This window comes from Patagioenas fasciata, chromosome 2 (genome assembly GCF_037038585.1).
Source record: "Patagioenas fasciata isolate bPatFas1 chromosome 2, bPatFas1.hap1, whole genome shotgun sequence".
Taxonomy (NCBI): domain Eukaryota; kingdom Metazoa; phylum Chordata; class Aves; order Columbiformes; family Columbidae; genus Patagioenas; species Patagioenas fasciata.
This window is the reverse complement of record NC_092521.1, coordinates 82,659,004-82,682,372: the sequence shown is the minus strand read 5'-3', so window position 1 is coordinate 82,682,372 and position 23,369 is coordinate 82,659,004. Positions and strand designations below refer to the sequence as shown.

At 39.1% G+C, this 23,369-nt stretch overlaps 1 protein-coding gene across 7 annotated transcripts in view; it reads left to right on the top strand.

Moving 5' to 3' along the window:
* The window catches only part of CDH12 (cadherin 12), a 577,123-nt gene that overhangs the window by 486,615 nt on the left and 67,139 nt on the right, over window positions 1-23,369 (top strand). For all 7 annotated transcript variants that reach the window (XM_071804496.1, XM_071804493.1, XM_071804491.1 and 4 more), the window contains one exon: window positions 1,862-2,029. In XM_071804496.1, the coding sequence (XP_071660597.1) occupies window positions 1,862-2,029 (168 nt within the window). The remainder of the gene's footprint in view (window positions 1-1,861; window positions 2,030-23,369) is intronic.

The following is a 23,369-nucleotide window of genomic DNA, read 5'->3' as shown; positions in this document are numbered from 1 at the left end:
GGGCCTTGGGTTCTGGCAGGGCCATGGGTGATCACAGAGGGCAAGGAGGCATATGTTCTTCTGAGGGGCCTGGGATGGGGACATTGAGGGGGGGTTGTCTACTTGTCGAGACATTAAGGGCCATAGTACAGCCATGGGAGCAGCCTGAGGGTGGGAATGTGTCATTTCCCATGGTCTACAGGGTGCAGTGTCCTCCTGCCTGCCCTGGGACTGTGGGGTGGACCCAGGCGCAGGGAGAGCACAGTCCCTCGGGGATGCACGGGACAAGATGGACACTGCCCCCCTTGTGGGGGCTCTACAGACCCCCACACCCACCCTGCATCTTGAGGAATCCCTCTGTGCTGCCCTACAAAGGGTCACTCACACCCCACAAAGTTCCACGGGTTTATTTTTCACTTGTGCATGCGATCTGTACCAATCTGCACCCAGCCATTTTCTGCAAATTATAGCTGAACATATAGGATTATGCACTTTAAAGATTTTGACAAATAAATGAATTTTCTTCTCTATATTTGGTTCCAAGAGAAAAGTTTAAGTGCCCAAAACCTTGTAGCTTTTTGCAACCTCATCAGTTAATCCTGTAATTAATATTAACTCTCTCTCTCTATAAGTGTTCCTTTTGTGATATACATTCTTAACATATGAGAATGAAGATTATGGCATACCTATTTAGACATCAGCTACCCAAAACCACTGAAGATTTAGAGTCATTTGGGTAATGTCTTAACATGATATTTTACTTACATTTCTTTAAGGAAGCTCCTAAAGCTTTTACTGCATCTGTGTGCAGAAAACTTTCTTTGAAAAAAACTTTCTGAAAGAAAAGAGTCTTCCAATGATAATTAACTATTCAGTATTTCTGAGTAACATAGTGCGGTCTATTGTCTAAGAAGGAATTGTGTCACCTGTCAAATAAAATTAAAATAATAGAATCTTTTTGGTTGGAAAAGACCTTGAATATCATCACTTCCCTGTGCAGTCTGTTCCTATGCCTGACAATCTTTTGAGTGAAGAAGATAAGTTTTTCCTAATATCCAATCTAAACTTCCCCTGGCACAACTTCAGGCCATTTCCTCTTGTCCTATCACTTGCTACTTGGGAGAAGAGACCAACACCCTCCTTGCTAACAACCTCCTTTCAGGTAGTTGTAGACAGTGATAACGTCTCCCCTCAGTCTCCTTTTGTCCAAGCTAAACAGCCCCAGTTCCCCCAGTTGCTCCTCGTAAGGTGTTTGCTCCAGACCCTTAACCAGCCTTGTTGCCCTCCTCTGAGCTGCCTCTCTTGTAATGAGGGGCCCAAAACTGAATGCAGAATTTGAGACGTGGCCTCACCAGTGCCAAGTACAGGGGGATGATCACTTCCCTAGTCCTGCTGGCCACGCTATTGCTGATACAAGTCAGGATGCTGTTGGCATTTTGTGCAGAAGGAATATTCTCTTGGCATACTTTAGCTTAACTGTGATGGCAAGTGACTGGTTGGAAACAATTGAAGATGTAGGCTCTGGAATGCATTACTACTTCTTCCTGCATTGCCCTACCCTGTATAAAACAAGGTTCTTCAGTTCCCATGTGGCAAACCTATGCTCACACCATTCACATCCCTATTAACACTGCACGATTTTCTTTCAGCCGTTCATGCCCTGGTTGAAAAGTCACAGCAGTCATTTTGGATGATCGAATAGCTGATGCGCATGCTTTTGAAAAGCCTGAGTGATTTGTATGGTTCTGTGAGAACTTGTCTCCTATCAGCCCCTTAGGAGAAATTTCATTGCTGGTCTAAGAGGTCCAGTATAAAAATGTAACAGCAGACAATCACGGTCCTTTGTTTACTGGTACTTTCTCTTTGCCATTTCTTCTTGTAGGTGTAATACGAACAGCTTTGCCAAATATGGACAGAGAAGTGAAAGAACAATATCAAGTTCTAATCCAAGCCAAGGACATGGGAGGACAACTGGGAGGACTAGCTGGTACTACCACTGTAAACATAACTCTCACAGATGTCAATGACAACCCACCCAGATTTCCTAAGAGTATGTTGTATTCCAAATGCACTAATTTTCAAATAAGCATGACTGAAAGAATTAATATGAAAATTCATTTATACAGGGAATTGTGATTCAAGAAGAAGAACAAGATATTATGAAAAACTTTGAATATACTGTTGTGTTTTTTTTTTTTTTTTAAATAATACAAAACTGAACTTGAAAGTATGAGTTTTTAATATTCAAGAGGAAATACATCATAATTACACAGCATCAGCCTGAGAGTTCATTTCATTTACACTTTAAAAATTATTTGGGAAATACTGTTTTGACAAGAGAAACTGGATGATACCCTTCAAATGAAAAAAGGTTATAACCAGAGACTTCCAGGTACCAAAGACAGAACTGGCTCATGCTAAACGTTGCTATGGTAATAAGGAACAGATTTTTTTACATGCCTTGGCCCAGAAGATTATATCTGTCCTTGGAAACACAGTCTCAAAATAGTGATCATGCACTGACAATTTATAACATTTCATACCAATTAGTTGAAATGAGGCTTTTCAGAGGTATGCTGATTTACAGAGTTCCATAGTCTGTGTATGATTACTAGGATTGTCACTTATTGTTCTCCTTAAATTTACTGAAGTTTTGTGTATTCTCCATCTTTGGAATGCAAATACTAATCAAGGATATACCTTGATAACTATGCTGAAAAAATTAGCATCTAAAAGTTGTTAGCAAGGCAGATTCATATTAGAATATTCATGTGAATTTGCAGTAAGATCATGGCAGACTTTTACTTTGTATCTCTTTTCTTGCACATGACTTGTAATCCCACTTTATGTATTATGAATTCTTCTTAGGTACCAAACCACACCTGAAACTTCACAGTTTTCTCTCATATAGAAATTTTTCCTCTTATTTTTCTCAACGTAAAAATATATTGTATTTCTGCAGGCATGTAAGAATGACCATGTTAAGACAAAGATCCATCTGGCCCTGCCTTATGTCTCTTACACTATTATCTAGAGGGTATGTATAAGAACAGACTAAACAGTACTCCAGAACATTTCCTTAGTTTCTAACCAGTTTTTAGTCCAGATGGTGTCTTTGTGTTTAACAACCCTCAATGAATTTTTCTTACAGATTTCAGAGCCTGCAACATCCTAACTAGGGAGATGCACATATTAATCATATATCACACAACAGCTTCCCCTCATTCGTTCTGAATTCATCCCTACCTGTCTACCTGCATGTTGACCTCTTTAAAGAATTCAGAAAGTGTTGCAAAATATGACCTTTACAAAAGCTGTCTTCAGCGTTTTTTTTGTGTAGTTTTTTGTTTGTTTTTTTGTTTGTTTTGTTTGGTTTGGTTTGGCTTTTTTTGTTTATTTGTTTGGGTTTTTTTTCAGTATGGGATATTCTCCATGAGTCCATTAATCCTGCTCCTAGTGTTTTGCCCTGTGCATGTCAGTCGTATCCATCCTTAGCTCTCTCAAAGTCTGTGGATAACTTTATGGAAAAAAACAGCATTGTATTAACACCTCCAAGCCTTCATGTGCCAGAGTGGTTTGAAGCAAAATATCACACATCATAATAGTCTACTTATTTCATCCTTCAGGCTCTTCGGCCTGTAACAGCTAATCCCGATGATGTGTTGCTGTTGTGTCTGTTTGTTCCACTATGGCTTCTATAACTTATCTAACCTTCTCATAAGTCCCCCATAAAGAAGTGTTCCAGGGTAGAAAAATTCCCAAGGTATTCTATGCTGAACACAAAGAAAAAAAAAAAATAGGTTTTACATTTGTGATCTTATCTTTTCTGGGCACTTCTATATCTCAATTTTGTGTCAACTTTACACAGTTCCTTTCAGGTTTTTTCCTCCAGATGTCTTTAAAAGACAATTATTATTAGCTTGTTTGCCAGAGATTTATTAAAACTCATTTTTTCTCTTCTTTATTGTGTTTTTTTAGATAAAGTAGATTTTATGGTTCTTTCTACTGTCCTCCCTGAGACACAACTTCATTTTTTGACAGATATGTTCTTGCTTTTATTAGCTATATTGTTTACCCTGACTGACTTGTTTTTTAATAGGTATCACAGCATTTGCTGTGGGTGTTCAAAATGGTGTCACTAGATAGCATCTAAACCACCCATAGTGATTTAACTGTCTCAGCTATCCCATTCAGATTTTTATAGCAATATCTCTCAGTTTTATTTATTTTCACTTTTTTTTTTTTTTTTTTTTTTTTTTAAACTGAATACAACCAACATATAATCTTGCTCCTGCAGATATTACATTTAAAGTCATATGGTTGCTGCAAAATTTTCCTGGTAAGCTAGTGTTAATACTGTTCTATTCTTTAAGTCTTATTTGACTTAGAGCTTCCTTTAACAATTGTCATTATTCCTCTACTGATAAAGTCTACTTTGTCTTTCCTGTGTTTTTTCCTCCTTGGTATTGTGCTGCCTGACTAATTTTCTTATTTTCCACAGATTTTGAACATGCATATTGTGCTGATATTCTTTTCTAGTGTTAGGCATTAAAGCTATCCATACTAGTTCCCATTGTAACACTTGGCTTTACAATGTGGTTTTTTCTTTGTGCTCTTTACTGAACCCTAGTTTGATTTTGTGTGATCTGCCATTTCTGTGTTTCCTACTGGACTACCAACACCTTTTGTAGCATTCTTCAATGAAGAATGCAGAATTCTAGTTACTGTACCATTTATGTGAACTGTGTACTTTTGCATTTTTTATAATTGTGTGCTTTCCAACACCCTCACATTTTCCTGAACTATTCAGCTAGAATCACAATGGCCATTTAAACTTTCTGAAGCCTGTTTTTCCTACAGCCGAAATGAATTTCACATCTTCTCAATAGGCACCAATTCTTCAGCAAGTATCCCTACTTTCCAATAATGTTAATCCCTTCTCTTTACATCGTTTTCTCAGGCAGCCATTTAAAGCTTTGTCTTTTAATCTTTCTCTCCCTGACTGCATATAGTGAGACAATTTCAGACAATGCTACTAGAACTGTTCTTCAGCTTTCACTTGACAGCCTGAATTTCACCCCTAAGACCCCTGTCCAGTCTTACCTTATTTTCTCAGAGCTCACATGGACTACAACCACTGGCACCTTTTTCCCTTTTCTAACTTTCTGTCAAAACACGTGTGAGATGCTCCAAATCTGGCCAACAAGCAAATAATCCTGGAGGATCTCTTTGAATCAACATTCTTACTGTCCTCATCCTCAATCTAAATCACCTACCACTGCAGTTTGTTCTTTCCTTTCAGCTGGAACCTCTGCTGCTGGAAGGGTTCTATAGGGGCAAGAGGAAATAATGCCTAGAAACTGGAAAACTCAATGCACTGGCAAGTTCCTTGGGCCCAGTGCTCCTTCCTGCATTTGATTTTCAGTTTTATATTTTACTTCTTTTTTGCTGTAAGGAGCCTTAGTAATTTTCTATTTTATTGTATGCCTTCATCTACTATGGCATTGCAAAAAATACACAAGTTTCACACAATGATAGATAGTTTTCATGACACAGAAGAATCATCGAATATATCATCCTTTTTGAAGAAGATAACCTTGAGGTCCCATTTAATGGATGCACTGTACTTATGATATCTTTGCCCAGTTATGCTATGAAGGAGGAAAAAAACAGAAAAATCACAAGAGACCAAGCTTGTCCTGTGCTTTGCATGCTAATAGCATTGAAAACCTTTTCTTTCTATTATATCAAATGTCACAGAAGCTGAATTATAGCAGTGACTCTCAACAGAGGAGAAAAATACTGGAGGTTCCTGTTGATATTGAAAATAATAAACATTTAGCATGGCTTACAAGCTAAAATGTCAGTATAGGGACTCTGGTGTATTAGAACAAGCTTGATCAAGGCAGACAGTTGCCAGAAGCATTCTTTTTTTGGGGGAGGAAGTGAATGTGTTACAGGTAACATGTTTATATTCTTGTAAACTAAAGACTTCTGCTTAAGCAAAATAGTAAAAGCAAAAATCCTGATCAATGGGGATTTACTTAGCCAGTCCCATTTGCTTAAGTGGTATGTGAGATGATGTATAGTGTGTCTGAAGTTCACAGAGACAAGGTTAGTTACAGTTAACAAAAAAAAATTGATAGAAAAAAAGTTTAGTATGAATTTTATTTCTAGTATAGTAACTGTATTTTTCAGTTTTGCTCTTTGAAATCATTGCAATGATTCAGAGTAACTACTTGCCAGGAAATTGAGTTTGTCATTTGTTTGACTACCATAGTTAAAGGGATACTTGTGTAGAATTTTAGTTTATGTGTGAAAAAGAAGCCTCTAAAATCAGGTGTAGGTAAGTGCCAAGTTCAAGCCTGGCAAGACCTGAAGAGTTCTCGCTGCTGCTGAGATTTGAGACCTCCAGTATCACACTAGTCATCATGGGTCAAAGAATCCAGGAAGTCCAAGTGACAAGTGAAAGAAAGGGTTGAAGGTCCTTTAACACTAATTGCTGCAGGATAAATGTTTTTGCATCACATAATCAGGACCACAGTTTCCTGAAGGACTTAAACCAAAGATGCTATGCTATAGATTACCTTATCAAATAAGAAGATATTACAGGATAAAGTTTATTTTCTGAACTCAACTCAGTTAAGCTGAAAGAAAAAAAATTCGCAGCAGAAGTGGGAGAACATACATTATTAATACTTCAAAGGAGCTACATTGATAAATAATATATTACAAGCTTGCCAAAAAATGTATCACGGAACACCTTCATCTCATCAAGGGTCCTTTAAGGAGACAGTCAGATTCAGATGGGATATCAGCATCCAGTGATGAAAAACCACTGAATATGCTGCTGAACATGGAGTATTTTATTTAGAACCTGTGTTTTTGAACATATTCAGTGGGGAACTTCCACCTTGCATGTCTCACAGTAATGACGAGTGGAACAAAGGGGAAACCTCTAAACATTATATATCTCTGTCAGAGTTGATTGACCTGCAGGTATCTATTGGCCCACATGTCAGAAAACTGAGACACTTCAGAAATGGATATTTTCTTTATAACTAAAAAGAAAAATGAACCTGAATGATTTCATGAGTAGAAATTTATTTCCAGAAATGTTTTATTTATGTCTTGTCTGACTCTCCATTAGTACAATAACTTTCTGCATTACTGTACGTTTCATTGTTAAAGATAGAATTTTTTGTAAATATTAAAATAAATGTTTCATACCAAAGTTTGATTCTTGCCCAAACCAGTAAAAATAAGGTGAAGACTGAAAAGAGAAGTATTTTTTCCTATCATAGCAATGATATTGAAGCAATTAAATTAAAATCTTTTATAACACAACATTGCCTTTGAATAGAGAAGAGTGGATAAAAGCTGTACACAATAGCTAGTTAAGTAAAAAGAGAGTTCAGCACATCACCTTCCTGGAAATTAATGGGCTAGCCCATAACCCATCACGCGTTAGACCAGTTTGAGCTAGCTGAAAGGACAGATGCAGCTTATTTCCAATTCTTTAAATAAGCTTTAAGAAAGGATGGATGGGTTACATTTACTTCAACATTTAAATGACAAAGACTGTATAATTAGTTGGTATAAATTATACTTTATGGAATCAAAGCAATTAAGTGAAGTCGTTGATTCATATTTTGTAAGGTGATTGTGCTTCAGTTTTCCCGTCTCTTTCTTTTGTTCGCTGATGACAGAGTGACTGTGAAAGCAATTTAGAGAGATAAACTCATATATGCTAAGCAATAAAAGCACATGCAAATTATTTTAGTCAAAGAAATAGTAAGTATTTTTATTTTGATATGACATAAATATATTTTTAGAGGATAAGGCCCTGATACAGAAGAAATGCAATTACATTTTAAAATTTATACAGTTTTTATTCTGACATTAGCAAATAAAAGACCATACTCAAGTGTCTTAGGAGCTCATCAGTAAGTTTTTATTTATAAGGTGTGCATTTTTAAGGTGACACTCCCTTAATTTCCTTTTTTTTATTCAAAAGAATTGTTTGGCTAAAGCTTTGTATTATCATATCATTATAATCTAACAAGAGAAGTCCATATTGTAGGGGAATGTTTTAAAATAGTTTTTAATAGAAGAAAAATGAATTGAGGTTTGGACCCAATACTTGAATTTTGTTTACTTGTGCACATCTTGGCTTTAAAAAAAGCATCTCTCTGATGGTCAGAAACCATTATCTCAGAGCTCTTTGGCAGCCACATTTAAAATATTCAGACAGCTGTAGAGAAACATCTAGACATCACAAGAGCCATTTTTTTTTTGCTGTCACTGGTCTTTCCAGAGGGATCCCAGTGAAATCCATCAAGTTAGTTTGCATTAAAAAAGCATGACAAATTTCCAGAATGCTAACATGCTTGGAAACAGAAATGCAACTATTCATCTTCCTGGTAATGACACTTTAAATAAGGCAAGGTTGAAGAATCATTCCCAGGACCTTTCACATCATCTGCCTGTCCATACTGTAGAAGTTTGCAGTTAATTGGGTTTAGATTTCCAGAGTGGCTAGTACAATGCATTTCACAGAATGTATTAAGACCTCTACTAGAGACAGCAGAGGAAACATCAATCTTAAATAGAGAAGTCAACAAAACAGGCAATTCAGAAACCTGAAATAAAATATCTTTCATTGATATAATTTCAGGAATTTCAGTGCAAGTAAAGACCATGATAAAAGGGAGCTGGCCTTTTTTTCTCCTAGTAATACGAACTTTACATACTACTTGAATGATCTATTATCTGGATGATCTATTCTATAAATCTATCATCTATTTCACAATTACGATATTAGAAATTCAGTTTCCATATTATTACCCTTTAGATAGCATCTATTTTCAGTATTATTTATTGATTCGTAGCATGTTTTCATAGGTTTACTTTCAAGTAAAATCTATAGAAATATTTTAAAAGACAATCAAGTGTTGAATTATACATTCTTATACATACACACTCTGTGGATTGAAGGCTCTTATCTAAGTTATTTATTTACATATTCTGAGAAGCTTAGTACATCACAGAATTTGCATACACTATTTAGTACAAGTTTTACTATAGAAAAAGAGGTGAACTTTGTTCACTCAGTAACCTAAATGTGACTAATTCCATTAATGTGACTTTGAACCAGTCTCGCTCAGATTTTGTTGAAAAATTGGTTTCAGACACCAAGCGCAATTAAAATGTATTCTAGTCCACCAGAGGTAGAAAGAAAAATCTTAAAAAAAAAAAAAAAAAACACCAAAAACCAAACCAAACCAAAATCCAAAACAAAACAAGAAAAGAACAAAACAAACAAACCAAACCAAACCAAAATCTTAACCCACTGCTTCGGATGAGTGGCACATGAGAGAGAAGGTCCACTTAGATGAGGCTACACAGGAATGTGTCCAGGCGGATTTTGAATGTCTCCAGAGCAGGAGACTCCACAACTCCCCTGGGCAGCCTGTTCCAGTGTTCTATCACCCTCACCATGAAGAAGTTTCTTCTTAACTTTAAGTGAAACCTTTTGTGTTCCAGTTTGAACCCATTATGCCTTGTCCTGCCATTGGATGTCACCGAGAAGAGCCTGGCTCCATCCTCGTGACACTCACGCTTTATATATCTGTAAACATGACTGAGGTCCCCCCTCAGTCTCCTCTTCTTCAAACTAAAGAGACCCAGCTCCCTCAGCCTTTCCTCATAAGGGAGGTGCTCTACTCCCTTTATAATTTTTGTTGCCCTGCACTGGACTCTCTCCAGTTCCCTGTCCTTCTTGAACTGAGGGGCCCAGAACTAGACACAATATTCCAGACGTGGTCTCACCAGGGCAGAGTAGAGGGGAAGGAGAACCTCTCTTGACTCACTAACCACCCCCCTTCTAATACACCCCATGATGTCATTGGCCTTCCTGGCCACAATGGCACAGTGCTGGCTCACAGTCATCCTGCTGTCCACCAGCACCCCAGGTGCCTTTCCCCTACACTGCTCTATAAAAGGTCATTCCTCAACTTATACTGGAACCAGGGATTGTTCCTACCCAGATGCAACACTCTACACTTGCCCTTGTTGTATTTCATTAAATTTTTCCCCATCCAGCCTGTCCAGGTCTTGCTGGATGGCAGCACAGCCTTCTGGTGTCTCAGCCACTCCTCCCAGTTTTGTGTCATCAGCAAACTTGCTGATAGTACACTCTAGTCCCTCATCCAAATCATTGATGGATATATTGAATAATATCGGTCCCAGTACTGACCCCTGAGGCACTCCACTAGATATAGGCCTCCAACTAGACTCTGCCCCATTAACCATGAATCTCTGGCTTCTCTCCTTTAGTCAGTTCCCAGTCCACCTCACTATCAGATCATCCAGACCGCACTCCCTCAATTGAGCTGTAAGGATGCTGTGGGAGACTGTGTCAAATGCCTTACTGAAGTCAAGGTAGACCACATCCACCACTCTGCCATCATCCATCCATATTGTTATGTCCTCATAAAAGACAATGAGGTTGGTCAAGCATGACTTTCCCTTGGTGAAGCCATGTTGACTGCCCCTAATAACCCTCTTATCCCTGATATGTCTGGAGATGGCACCAAGGATAAGTTGTTCCATCACTTTCCCAGGGATGGAGGTGAGGTTGACTGGTCTATAGTTACCCAGGTCCTCCTTCTTGTCCTTTTTGGAGACTGGAGCGACATTTGCTTTCCTCCAGTCCTCAGGCACCTCTCCTGTTTCCCAAGACCTGGTAAACATGATGGAGAGTGGTCCAGCAATGACCTCAGCCAGCTCCCTCAGCACCCGTGGGTGCATCCCATCCAGACCCATGGATTTATGGATGTCCAGATTGCCTAATTGCTCCCTTACCCAGTCCCCATCAACTAAGGCAGACTCCTCCATTGTCCTGACTTCCTCTGGGGCCTCAAGGGTAGAGGGCTCCTCAGAACAGCCTCTGGCAGAGTAGGCAGAGACAAAGAAGGCATTCGGTAACTCTGCCTTCTCTGTATCATCTGTCACCAGGGCACCCACCTCATTCATCAGTGGGCCTACATTGCCTCTGGTGTTAGTTTTATCTGCCATGTATTTGAAGAAGCTCTTTCTGTGGTCCTTGACTCCTCTTGACAGGTTTAATTCTAAGGACACCTTAGCTTTCCTAGTTACCTCCCTACACCCTCTGACAACAGCCTTATATTCTTCCCAAGTGGCCAGCCCCTCCTTCCATGATCTATAAACTCTCATCTTCTACTTGAGCTTACCCAGCAGTTCTTGATTAACCACGCAGGTCTCCTGGTTCCCTTTGTTGACTTTCTATGTGTTAGGATGCTCTGATCTTGAGCCTGGTAGAAGCAGTCCCTGAACACTAACCAACTATCTTGGACCCCTTTACCTTCAAGCAGCCCTGCCCATGGGATTTCCCCTAGCAACTGTTTGAAATGGCCAAAATTTGCCATGCTGAAGTCCAGGAATGCAATTCTGCTTGCTATTCCTTTCCTGTCACACAAGATCCTGAACTCCATCATTTCATGGTCGCTGCAACCAAGGCAACCCTCAACCTTTACTGCTTCAACCAGACCCTCGTTGTTAGTGAGGATGACATCCAGCAGTGCACCTCTCCTAGTCGGCTTCTCCACCATTTGCATCTGGTGCATCACCAATGCACTGGAGGAACCTCCTAGACTGTGGCTGGCTGGCTGAGTAGTCCTTCCAGCAAACATCAGGGAAGTTGAAATCCCCCACGACAACCAGGGCCTGTGACTGTGAGGCTGCTCTCAGCTGCCTGTAGAAGGCCTCATCAACATCCTCATCCTGATCTGGTGGCCTGTAATAGACACCCACAACAGTATCACCCCTGCCAACCTGCCCCTTAATTCTCCCCCATAGACTCTCAGCTCACTCCTCATCCATGCCTGGACAATACTCAATACATTGTAGGTGCTCTCTCACGTAAAGAGTAACTCCACCACCATGCCTGGCTGCCCTGTCTTTCCTGAAAAGGACATAACTATCCATGACCACATTCCAGTCATGTGAGCTGTCCCACCATGTCTCCGTAATTGCCACCAGGTCATAATCTACTTCCTGAATACAGGTTTCTAACTCCTTCTGCTTATTCCCCATGCTGCATGCACATTGGTGTACAGGCATTTCAGAGAGTGAGCTGAGCACACTGATTTCACCCTAGGGGTATGGGAAGCCTCCCAGTCTTCATCAACTCTAGAGTGCTGTCCCATTGATGCAAGCCCAACCACAACCCCATCTCCCTTCAAGTCTAGTTTGAAGCTCTCCAAATGAGCCCAGCTAATTCCTGCCCCAGCATCCTTTCCCACGTATTACTGTTCGACCTAGTGTCTTGTAAAACCAGCCATTATCAAAGAATCCAAAGCCCTGTCTGCAGCACCAGTCTTGTAGTCAATTGTTTAGGGACTGAATTTTTCTATTCCCTCCCATATCATCACCCAAAACTGGAAGGAGGGAAGAGAAAATCACTTGAGCCCTGGACTCTTTTACAATCCATCCCAAGGCCTTGAAATCTTTCTTCATTCCCTTCAGACTGCAGGATGCAGCTTCCTCCCCATCTGTCTGGAAGATCAGCAGCGGGTAGTCATCTATTGGGTGCATCAGGCTGGGGAGTGTCCTGGTGATATCCCTGATCCCAGCTCCAGGTAGACTACAAGCTTCCCTACAATGATGATCAGCTCTGCATATTGGGCCCTCTGTCCCTCTCAGAAGGGAATTGCCTACTACAATTACCCTTCTTTCTTTCTTATCTGAGGTGGTCTTGAGATGTGGAGTCAACTGCCTCTTTCTATCTGACCCTGTAGGCAGGTCTTGCACCACATCTTCACCTACCTCTTCTTCAAGATCCAGGCCCTCAAACTTATTATGGAGGGGCACCTGGGGAAGCAAATGAGGTAGGGAAGGGGGTTAATCGCGGCACTAAACTGGAACTCACTTCCAACCCTCGTCATCTTTTTGGTCCCCAACCTCTGCCTGACAGTGACAGGGCAGGGGCTGTCTTGATTTTTCCCCCTCTGCCCAGCAGGGCAGGGGGTCCATCAACCTTTTGGGGAGTATACCCTCGGAGCCTCTCTGAGTGGCATGCTAGGGAGTTACTCCACCAGTCAATCTCCTTTTCACACTCCCTGATGGACCTTAGTGTCTCAGCCTCTTCCTTAAGTTTTGTGACCATGCTGAGCAGATCATGCATCTGCTCACACCTCACACAGGTGGAATGCTGCCCTTCTTCCCTGGCAGCAGCAGGCTCTGGCACTCCCTGCAGCCACAAACCTGAACAGCCATGGTTCCAGGCAGGCTGTTGGTCTCTGTTGCTGTAGTCTTTTTGAGACAAGCTCTCTTTCTGGAGGAGACCATGGTTGGCAGCAGTCTGGGACACTGGCAATAGGCGAGAGGGTCTAACAAGCAAAAAGTGACAACCTCTGTGCCCTACTACATGAGTTACCACACCCGCTGCTGCAGCACAGTGTGGTTGGTACTCACCCGTGTCACAGGCTGGTTGCCCTTCCCAGCACCTGGTGGGCAGCAACATGTTGCTGCCCTCCCTGAGGCTTTTTCAAGGTGAGGGGCGGGGGTGGGATTTCCCTCATCATGGTAACACCTACGCCATGTCAGCTGCCTGGGGCTTCCGGGTCTTGAGATTGAAAGTGCCTGATTCAGAGAAAAGATCAAAAAAAAGGGCTTCTCTGTACATCCTTCTAAGTCTCACACCTTTGCACTATCATAAAAAAGCCTCTGTACATTTTTTTTCCTACACCACCACTTAGTGCCGTTATAGACATTTTCAAATAGATGAAAGGCATAAACCAGCTCATTTTATTTTGCTTTAGAGACTTAAAGTAGAAAATGAGAGTGTCAGGGAAAGTTCCTGGGCATTTCAGTCATCCATACTGCTAGCTTTAGTACAGTCACTGGGCACAGTTTTGACCAACACCAAGTAAAGCTTGGCATTTGGGGAAACTGATACAGATTAGGAACTATTCTCTGCAGCTGACCTGTTTTTGTCTGGTCAAAAGAACTTGATAGTATGGAAGTAGGCCATTCTATACTGGCTACCTTCCAGATGGCAGAATACAGCTTGTACATGAAATGTCCTTGTACAGTTGTAGCTTTTTCTGAGACTATGCTTTGCAATCCAGACCATGCAGCCCACCTTGAGTCATAGCACCTGATAGTTAATTAGGCTTCTGTTACTATGTGTGTGCAACACAAAGGAGTTAACATAAAATTTAACACCTCTACAGATTTGTAATTATACTTAATTTCTCTTACTTTTGTTCTTATTCGTTTTCACATCAGAATTCTTCAAGCACTTTCAGTAAGAGCTGATTTGCCCTTAAAAATGGGTGCAGTAAAAGGTCCCTAGAAACTTCTTTGTTATTTTTTGGTAGCTGTCACTGTAGCATTATTTTGATCATAAAGCATCTTGAACTGTGAAACATTTGATTCAGACTGAACGAGGACACAACACCCAACCTAAATAGTTAAAAAAAACCCTGAGAAATAAACTGAAGAGAGAAATATTCAGTTACCATGGATTCTGAGAACACTAAATGTTTAGTAAATTTTATGATTGATACACTTTGATTGTTTTTTAACTTTCTCAAGAATGCATAATTAGCAAAGGCAATTCTTAGAGGGCTGTTTGAAGCAGTGATTGAAGGACACAAAAACCTCTTTAAAGCTCTAAGCTGAGGCTGAACCCTCAGTTGCAAAGCAGAGCATAAAAACAAATATAGCTATTTCTTGGTACTGTTCCATAACCAATGAAAAATATAGATATTTTTTTCACTAGGTAAAATGGCATGCTCTGATTTCACAGTTAACAGTAGTCTAAGAAATACAAATTAGAACAATAGTGGTTAGAAGTTAAATATTATCTGTTGGTCATCAAATTCTGTTGTTAGTCTGCACTTATCCAATTCATTTTGCCCCTGTCATCAGCCTTAAGCAGTGATTGATTATTAACAGCAAGATTTATAAGTCAATGATTTTTAAACACATCATTATCATCATAGTAGATTATTATCATTAATAATTGTATTCTACATCTGCTACCTTCTGTAAAGAAGGTGTAAACAAGTACCCTTCATAGAAATTCAACAAACTTTTGCAGGAACCATGACATTCATTGCACTCCAATGTGTTGTTTGTGGGGAGCTATGAAAAAATTATTCATTCAAAACATGAAGAGTATTTAGATTTGATACATGAAATTATCCCCAGTGACCTTGGGATGGTTTAAAAGCACGGTGCATCTCCACCTACTCTGTGATTCTGAAGAGTAGCTAAGGCTACAGATTCAACAGCCTGGGGTTGCCTTGCAATGCCTTGCAAATTAGTTGCAAAGTGACTCACAGATATAGCATCATTTGCTGCACCACTGTAATTTCTGGCAGCATCTACCTTTCTCTCCAAGACTTTCTATCCAAGTAAGAAATCAACACATCAACAGTGCAACATGAAGTGAAACAGACCATGTGCAATTATCTAATTATAATTACAATAGTTTAGGCTCATGATTTTCAGAAGTACCTGAAAACCACAGTTGACATTAGACTTTCAGGAGTGCTCCAGCCCTTGTAAAAGCATTAAATAAGACACCCAAAAAATATTTGCAAGAATCCAGAGGTTCCTACTGACACAAGCAGGAGCTGCAGATACCAAGAAGTTTTGAAATTGTCTTCTCTGATTCTAAAATACATTTTTACTTGATTTTTTGCATAAAGAAAGCTGTATTAAAAAATCCCAAAACAAACAAATAGAAATTTCAATTTTTTCTCAATTTTATTACTTTTTTTTTTCTCAGTGGTTTCTACCTACAGATTTCATTGCAAAAGGAGCAGTATTTATATAGACATTTTACCTTTAAACACTTAAATTGGAAAATATAAACATCACTTTCAATAAGTTGATAATACTTGTTGCAAAGTATGAGAGACTACAAATGTGAAGCCAGTTGTCATCCTACTGCATAATAATTTTTTGGTCTATATCACACAATCAGTCACAAGTATTTTAAGGAAACGACACACAGTAAACCAAAATTTAAAGAACAGTAAACTATTAAGCACTGGTATTTCATGATTTCACATTTTTATCTTTAAAAATAATAATCTTCTGCTTCAGACTGTGCCAACATGGTGAAGAAAAGTAATATATCTTTCAGAGAAAAACATTTACATAAAATGTACCCAATGAGCATGTGAGAATCAAAGGTTCACAGGGAGTCTTCTGAGTCACACAGATGTTCACCATGTTTTGTTTCAGTGATTTTGGAATGCAAGTTAGATGTGACTCAGGACTAAAGACAGGGACCTAATTTCCTTAGTCAATGGAGAGAAAAATGATTCTTCCAATAGAGATGATTTAAAGCACGGCTTAGATCCTAAAGTAAATGGTTTGACCACATTCTTAAAAGTGAATGAATTGTAGTAAAATTGTGTTATTATATTTTGTGCCAGAGTAATAAAGAAAATATGAAAAAGCTCCCACAATATATTTTAGAAGCAGAGATGTTAAACGGAGCATTACAAACTCTATGTCCCATCCTCGGCAATATACTTTTTATCATGTTAGCATTTCACACATATCATACAGTTTAAATTTTATAGAGGGAATAAGTGTAGTGATTTATTTCATGGTGACAATGTGATCATCAGAATATTACCAATAGACCTACCTGATAAATGCCAATTACATGCTGCCTAAGATTCTGAAAAAGGAAAGATATTTTCTCCTGAAAACTATTTTCTATCTGTAAGGCATGCAACATCTTGATAATTCTTTATAACCACTATATAACTTATGTAAAATCATTTGATTCAAGCTTTTAAAATATAGCCCCCCTCCCAAATATTTTTCTCATTGTATTTTGAACCTCTTTCTTACTGACTTTTTTTTGTTTGATAATAATTTCTTGATGAGTAGACTGGATATTAGCAGAAGAGTCCTTTATTGGTCATGATACATAAGTTTTCCACATAAGCTCTCAGAGATCCAGGAAAAATGTCATCTAACACGTGTACATATTTGCAAAGTCAGACTTCGCACGCATGATCATTTAGCCACTACTCTTCTTCCATTTAGCAAGACCAGTTAAAGGGGAAGTGATACTGGTAAGATCTTTCCTATGCAGTAAAAACAACATGAATAAAGCAATCACTCAGGAAATTTATTTTGTCTCCTCAGCTTGTTAGAATTCATATAGTCTATGAGAAACCCTTAATTGTAAACTTGAAGAACTTCTAGAAATGAACGTTTTATTCTCCTGCTAGTGTCAACTGCACCAACATACAAAAGAAGATATAAGATTCTTCAAAGAAGATTGAATATAAGTCTTGCCTGGGTAATAGGAAACACACGTGTGAGTATCTGTGGCTCCAAACAACTGCTTCTGGAATAATTTCTACATTATGCTGTTAAACAGAACATTCCCTCTTGCCTTTGCTACACTCAGCACTCTTTGGAGACAGAAGCTGTAGATCTGGATATCTTCAACTGAGAAAATGAAGTGGCATTTCCCATTTCCTGAACCCTTGCTTGAATGAGGATAATATTATGCCCTGTGGAATTAATCTCTGACATGCAATGAGGGGGATTATTTTTAGAAAGCTTTCTGACAACAGCTTGTCAGAGGAAAGAAACAGAAAATTATTAAACTGAAATTTTTCAAGATACAAAAATTATACAAGATATGATAAACAGGGTGCTTTTTTTCTCTTTAGGGAAGGAAGACAGAGGACAGCCTCAAAAACTCAGTCCGATAGCTCTCCTGAGAGACTGACAGTGTCCTGCCTTAGCAGCTGCCAGCTCTGGGGAAGCTGTAGAGTTGGGCAAGATCAAAGTCAAAACAGACTTTGGTTTTGTTAATTTTTCTTTAAGAACTGGGGACTCTTGGACATCTAAGATGATTGCAGTCTGGGGAGATGTAGTTCTTGCTTGGTGTGGATTTTGAGATCCACATATGAGAACCAGGAGTTTTTAAGAATGGTGATGCTATATCTAAGGAGGTCATAAAGCTTAACTCAGAGCAGTAGAGTTGAGGATGGAAGAAGCCAGAACTGAGCACATGGTGAGAAAGCCTGGCCTTTCTCTTTCCTGCGCAAGGTCCCAACCCCCTGCAGGGCAGAATGCTGCATATAGGAGAGGCACAAATATATCTCACTGCTGTGCTGCATCACATCTTCCTAGTTTTAGGAGTATGTAGATCAGATGCCACTAATTATTAGGCTAATTAGCTGTAGCAGATGTAATAAGTTTGATATACTGAGTATCTGCCTCTAATTACAGTATTCTTTCTTTTCCCTATTACACTACTTTTAAAACACCAGCAAGTAAATATGAGCTGTTGTCTTTGGATTCTTCCTAAACAGACAGAAATCAGTGCCATTATAACCCGGCCAGGATAAAAACTGAAATGCCTTGGTACTATAATTTAAACAAACAAGAATATTAAAAATACATAATCTGTTTTGTTTCCTAAGAAAACATTGAAGATCTAGATTAAAGACCAATAAATGTTGTTTTATTTCAGTGTTGGTGCCCATAAGATTCATGCTATCATGACTAACTGCAATGTAACACTTTGACAGCTGACAAAGAGAACTGAAAAAAAATTTATAGACAAAGAAAAAACAGGACAGGATAATCGGATAATCTTGTGTACACACAGTACATGTATGGTCAGGGATTAGAAAAAAGCTCAATTACCATTTACAGTGGTTTAGTTGAAGGCCATTATGCATTTAGCTTAAGTCCTTAGACACTAACCTGAGTTATTTCTTAATGGTTGTTTTGCTGATGAGATGTAATGATGGGTTAGTTTCTTATACTCATCAGTATTGAAAAGCTTTTTGGTAGATGAGAGTGTACCCATAAACTGCAGGTGTGGAGAAACAAAACACACAAAAAAACCCCCTTTGTAAGTAAAAATTGAACCTCAGAACAGCTTTTAAGCCTTAAAAATGAAAACTAATCTAATAATGTCAAAAGAACTGTAAATGTGTGCTGAATTTCAGTCAATATGACTGATTACTTGTCACTTAGCTTTGATTTCTTCCTGCTGTGCACTGTGGAACCATCTTTGTTTTAGAAAATTAGAGTGTACGTGTTTTTAGCCCACCTCCCTTCGGTTTTCTGAATGCTTTTGGGGCTGAGTAATAACCCCTATCAGTCATTTCAGCCTAAAAGCTTCAACAGCATCATCAGTCATTTATTTTTATCATCCTCATCGATGCTGTTCAACATCAAACTCCAAGGAAATTTCACACTTTGGGTCACATAACAACTCCACAGGCTTTATAAGGAAATGCCTGAATGCCTGTGCTAAGCTACATAATCACTGGGATTCTCTGGTTTTGTATTCTGAGCTGAATTTTAAATGTAATTCAAATGCAAAGTGTTGCATAAGTTAAGCATGTCAACTAGTACATGAATTTTGTTCTTAAAAATAGCATTTAATCTTTTTTACTCAAACTTCTATCTACAACAACAGAGCAAAATATCTTGACCAGGCAACATACACTGCTACTAGCTTTCCTGTATGTGAAAATATTCCAACTTGTATACAATATGCATGACAGCAAAAGGGTACTTAGTTGCATAGTCCAGATTCATAGTGCAGTCTGAGGGAAGTAAGGCTTGGTCCCTTGGTTACATCCCATATCATTCATCCTTTACAAAAGCCAGCAGCAAACTTAGAAAACACATTTAAAAGAGGTTTATGTGAGCAGAAGAAAAGATTTTTATAGGCAGAGAAGTCACATGAGATGATCTGCAAAATTTGACAGAACTGTTTGAGCAGTGTAACCATCTGCTGCATAAGTTTGTCTGAGCTGCTTGTTCCATCGTTCCTAGAAGATGCAGAGAACAAGGCTTTCAGGACCTTTGGGAGTAAAAGGCTATTACTCAAGCTATCTCAATACACCTCTACAGCAAATAAAGATAGCAGTGTATATAGGCAAAATGGACAATAAAAACTGAATAATGCTAAGCTGTCACAGCAAGTCCACAGCAAGATGTGGTCTAGAAACAGAAAAATAAAAATCTACAAAACTGTCTTTCCGTTACATTTCATGTGCAGCATGTATTGATCATTTTGAATGTCCTCTGTACAAAGACTATTTTCTGGGGGAAAAAAATAAGGTTTTCATGTTATATATTATACTCTCTTGAAATTTTTTCCCTGATCTGGCAACAATATACATTATTTGGTTTCGTCTATTTTATTCTGAAAGTATGTTGCCACAGTAGCACCATTAACAGCTTCCATATGCTGTGAGGATGCTCTTACAGGAGGACGATGGCAGTGTAATTACATACTACATCTTCAGAGATCTGAGTTTGGCAGTGTTGAAGATTACTTCAGAGTTTCAAATTAATCTGAATGACCCCATCTTTATTGCTGTTGAATTTCTGGAAGTGATGAAATGCCAAGTCATTGAGGATAACTGATAAAAGCCTAAACAATCTACAATGAGTAATGCAATGTTTCTTTGACTTCATTTAAGTTCTACACACTTCACAACCAGGTACAATATTTTACAGAGCAATGTGGCGGTAGCAAATTCGACGAATCCAGACGCCGGCATAAGCTCTTTGATCGAACGGGCGGGCCGGGCGAGAGTAAGGAGTCTAATTCAATGTGAATTTACCATCCGTACTCTTTAATGAACTCTTAAACAACACTGAATATCAATGTCCCCGAGACCACGTTTTTCCAAGCCTTATATACTCTCTACCAAAAGGCCATGCGGCAAGTGCAGGCTACAATTGGTTACACTCACAGTCACTCATCCCCCCCCACTATGGTGATTGGCTGCAGGGCACTGTTCACAGACTGTTCATGCGCAGCGGCAACGCCCCTCCTGCAGCCTGGGTCGAGGGCAGAGCGGCTTCTGTTTACTTTCCTTTTGTCTCTGGTGTCTCAGGGAAATCCTTCCGTGTAGCACAGCCGCATCAAGCCCTGGCTTGTTCACAGCACACAGCCAGAGACTCTCCACAATTCCTCCTTTTTTTTTTCTTTTTGGACAAGCCAGGATTGATTAGCTGTGTGTTCTAATCCTTTTTTGATATGTGATAAAAAACAACTTATACATAACATATAAATAACAACAACAATCAACGTAAACAGTGCACTTTGCAATAAACCTGAGGTATTCCATTGCCGTTTAAATATCGCAATGGATTGATTAAACAAATTCCAAGAACTTTGGTTTAAAGATACTCAACTTATAACAAACGATGTGCTGGGTGTTGATAAACTTACTCAAGAGGTAGTGGTGTTTAAAGATCTACTTATATAACTATAGTACACATACATGTCACAGCTAAATCAATGCAAAGGTTACACCTCACTCTGTGACCTCCGAGGGTTCTGCTGCAGGGAGTTGACTTGGTTGAGTTTGTTTCAACTCCGGCTTTACTGCTCGGCTTGGAACCCACAATGGACCTTGATCTGTGGAGAGACACATATACCCTCTACCATTAAAAATAACAGGTACTGGTCCCTTCCACAATCCAGTGGTGGGATCACGATATCTCACCATGAATTCCGGTAAAGTGTTTTTCCTTCCTAGTCTGATCTGATAATGATGAATGATCACAGGAGGCTCCTCATGATCTCCAGTTAGACATAAATAATTCAAGGTAAACAACACCTTTGCTAAACGCTGTTGACAATCTGACTCTTCCTGCTTCTGTTTGCTCAAATACCCTTTAATCATTTGATGTGCTCTCTCGATGATTCCTTGGCCTGTTGGGGAATGAGGTATACCTGTAACGTGTTTCACTCCCCATTTCATTAGAAAAGTTCTAACTTTCTGGCTAACATAGGCAGGGCCATTGTCTGTCTTAATCTTTTCTGGGACATCCATTACAGCAAAACAAGCTGTAAGATGTTTACATACATGTAGTGCTTTTTCCCCTGGTAAAGCAGTAGCCCATATCATTTTTGAAAAAGTATCAATTGTGACATGCACATATTTAAGTCTTCCGAATTCTGGCACATGTGTCACATCCATTTGCCATACTTCTAAGGCTTTTAAACCTCGAGGATTGACACCAATTCCTATACCTAACATCTGGCTTCCACACTGAGGACATGCCTGTACAATACTTCTTGCTTCATTTAAAGTTAAATCGAATTGTCTTTGGAGACCTCTGGCATTCTGATGAAAGCTCTCATGACTTTGTCTCGCTTGTTGGAATTTATCTGTTGGAGGCATGTGCTGTACTGAACTTACTAAACTATCTGCAATTTGATTTCCTTCACCTAGACCAAGATTCCATTGATGACTGCGGATGTGAATCACACAACAGGGTTCTTTTCTTTGATTTAAAATAGCTCTCAATTGTACAAACAATTTTCCTAATCGAGGATTATTCGATTGTCTTAACAGGGCATTTTCCATTCTGGGTATTACACCTGCTACATACAAAGAATCTGTGACAACATTTAAAGCAGATTTCAGCCAATTATTTAAGGCCCATATTACTGCCGTGAGCTCTAAAGTCTGCAATGAATCCTCTTTTGAACCTTCAATTAAATGCTGTTTCCATTGACTATTCTCTTGCCAGACACATGCTGCCTGGTGTCTTCGTTTTCCTGCATCTGTATATACTGTAAGGCCTTCAACAGGTTTTGCTTTTACTTTGCTTCTCTCTAACCACTGATTTGTTCTAAGGAATTGCCATAGTTTACCTTTTGGTTGTCGTGAATGTACCTTGCCTATAAATCCTAATAATGCATTCTGTATAGGCATCGAATGTCTCAGCCACCATTCTAAATCGGCTCCATTTATCGGAATACTGATGTCATCTGGTTCCTGACCGCTAATTTCTAATATTCGAGATCTTCCTTTTCGAATCAATTCTCCAATTGCTTCTGGTCTCGTTTGAATACTGAATTTTGGTTGGACACTGAGAAAAATCCACTCTAATAATCGCAAATCATTTTCTGTTTTCAATCTGACAGTGGCACAAAAGGAAGAATCTGTAGCAACATCTATGGGGAATTCCCCGTTTTTGTTTTGCCACTGGCAGATGATTGCACACGGATGTTCTAGATTGCTAATAAGGAGGGAAATTGGTCGATCAGAAAGTCTTCGGCTAGACCAATTTGTCTGTACTTTTTGTGTAATATCAGAAAGACATTTGAGATGCACGGACTCTAAGCTTATTTTCTTAGCTGGATCACCTCCTTTTAGAAGTGAAGTAAGAGGTGCTATATCATTGTTAGTAATGCCTACGCAATTTCTAATCCATTGTATGTCCCCTAACAATTTTTGGACATCATTTAATGTTTGTAAATCAGTATGTAATTCAATTTTTTGTGGACGAATCTGTGCATCACAAATGGACCAACCAGGGTATTT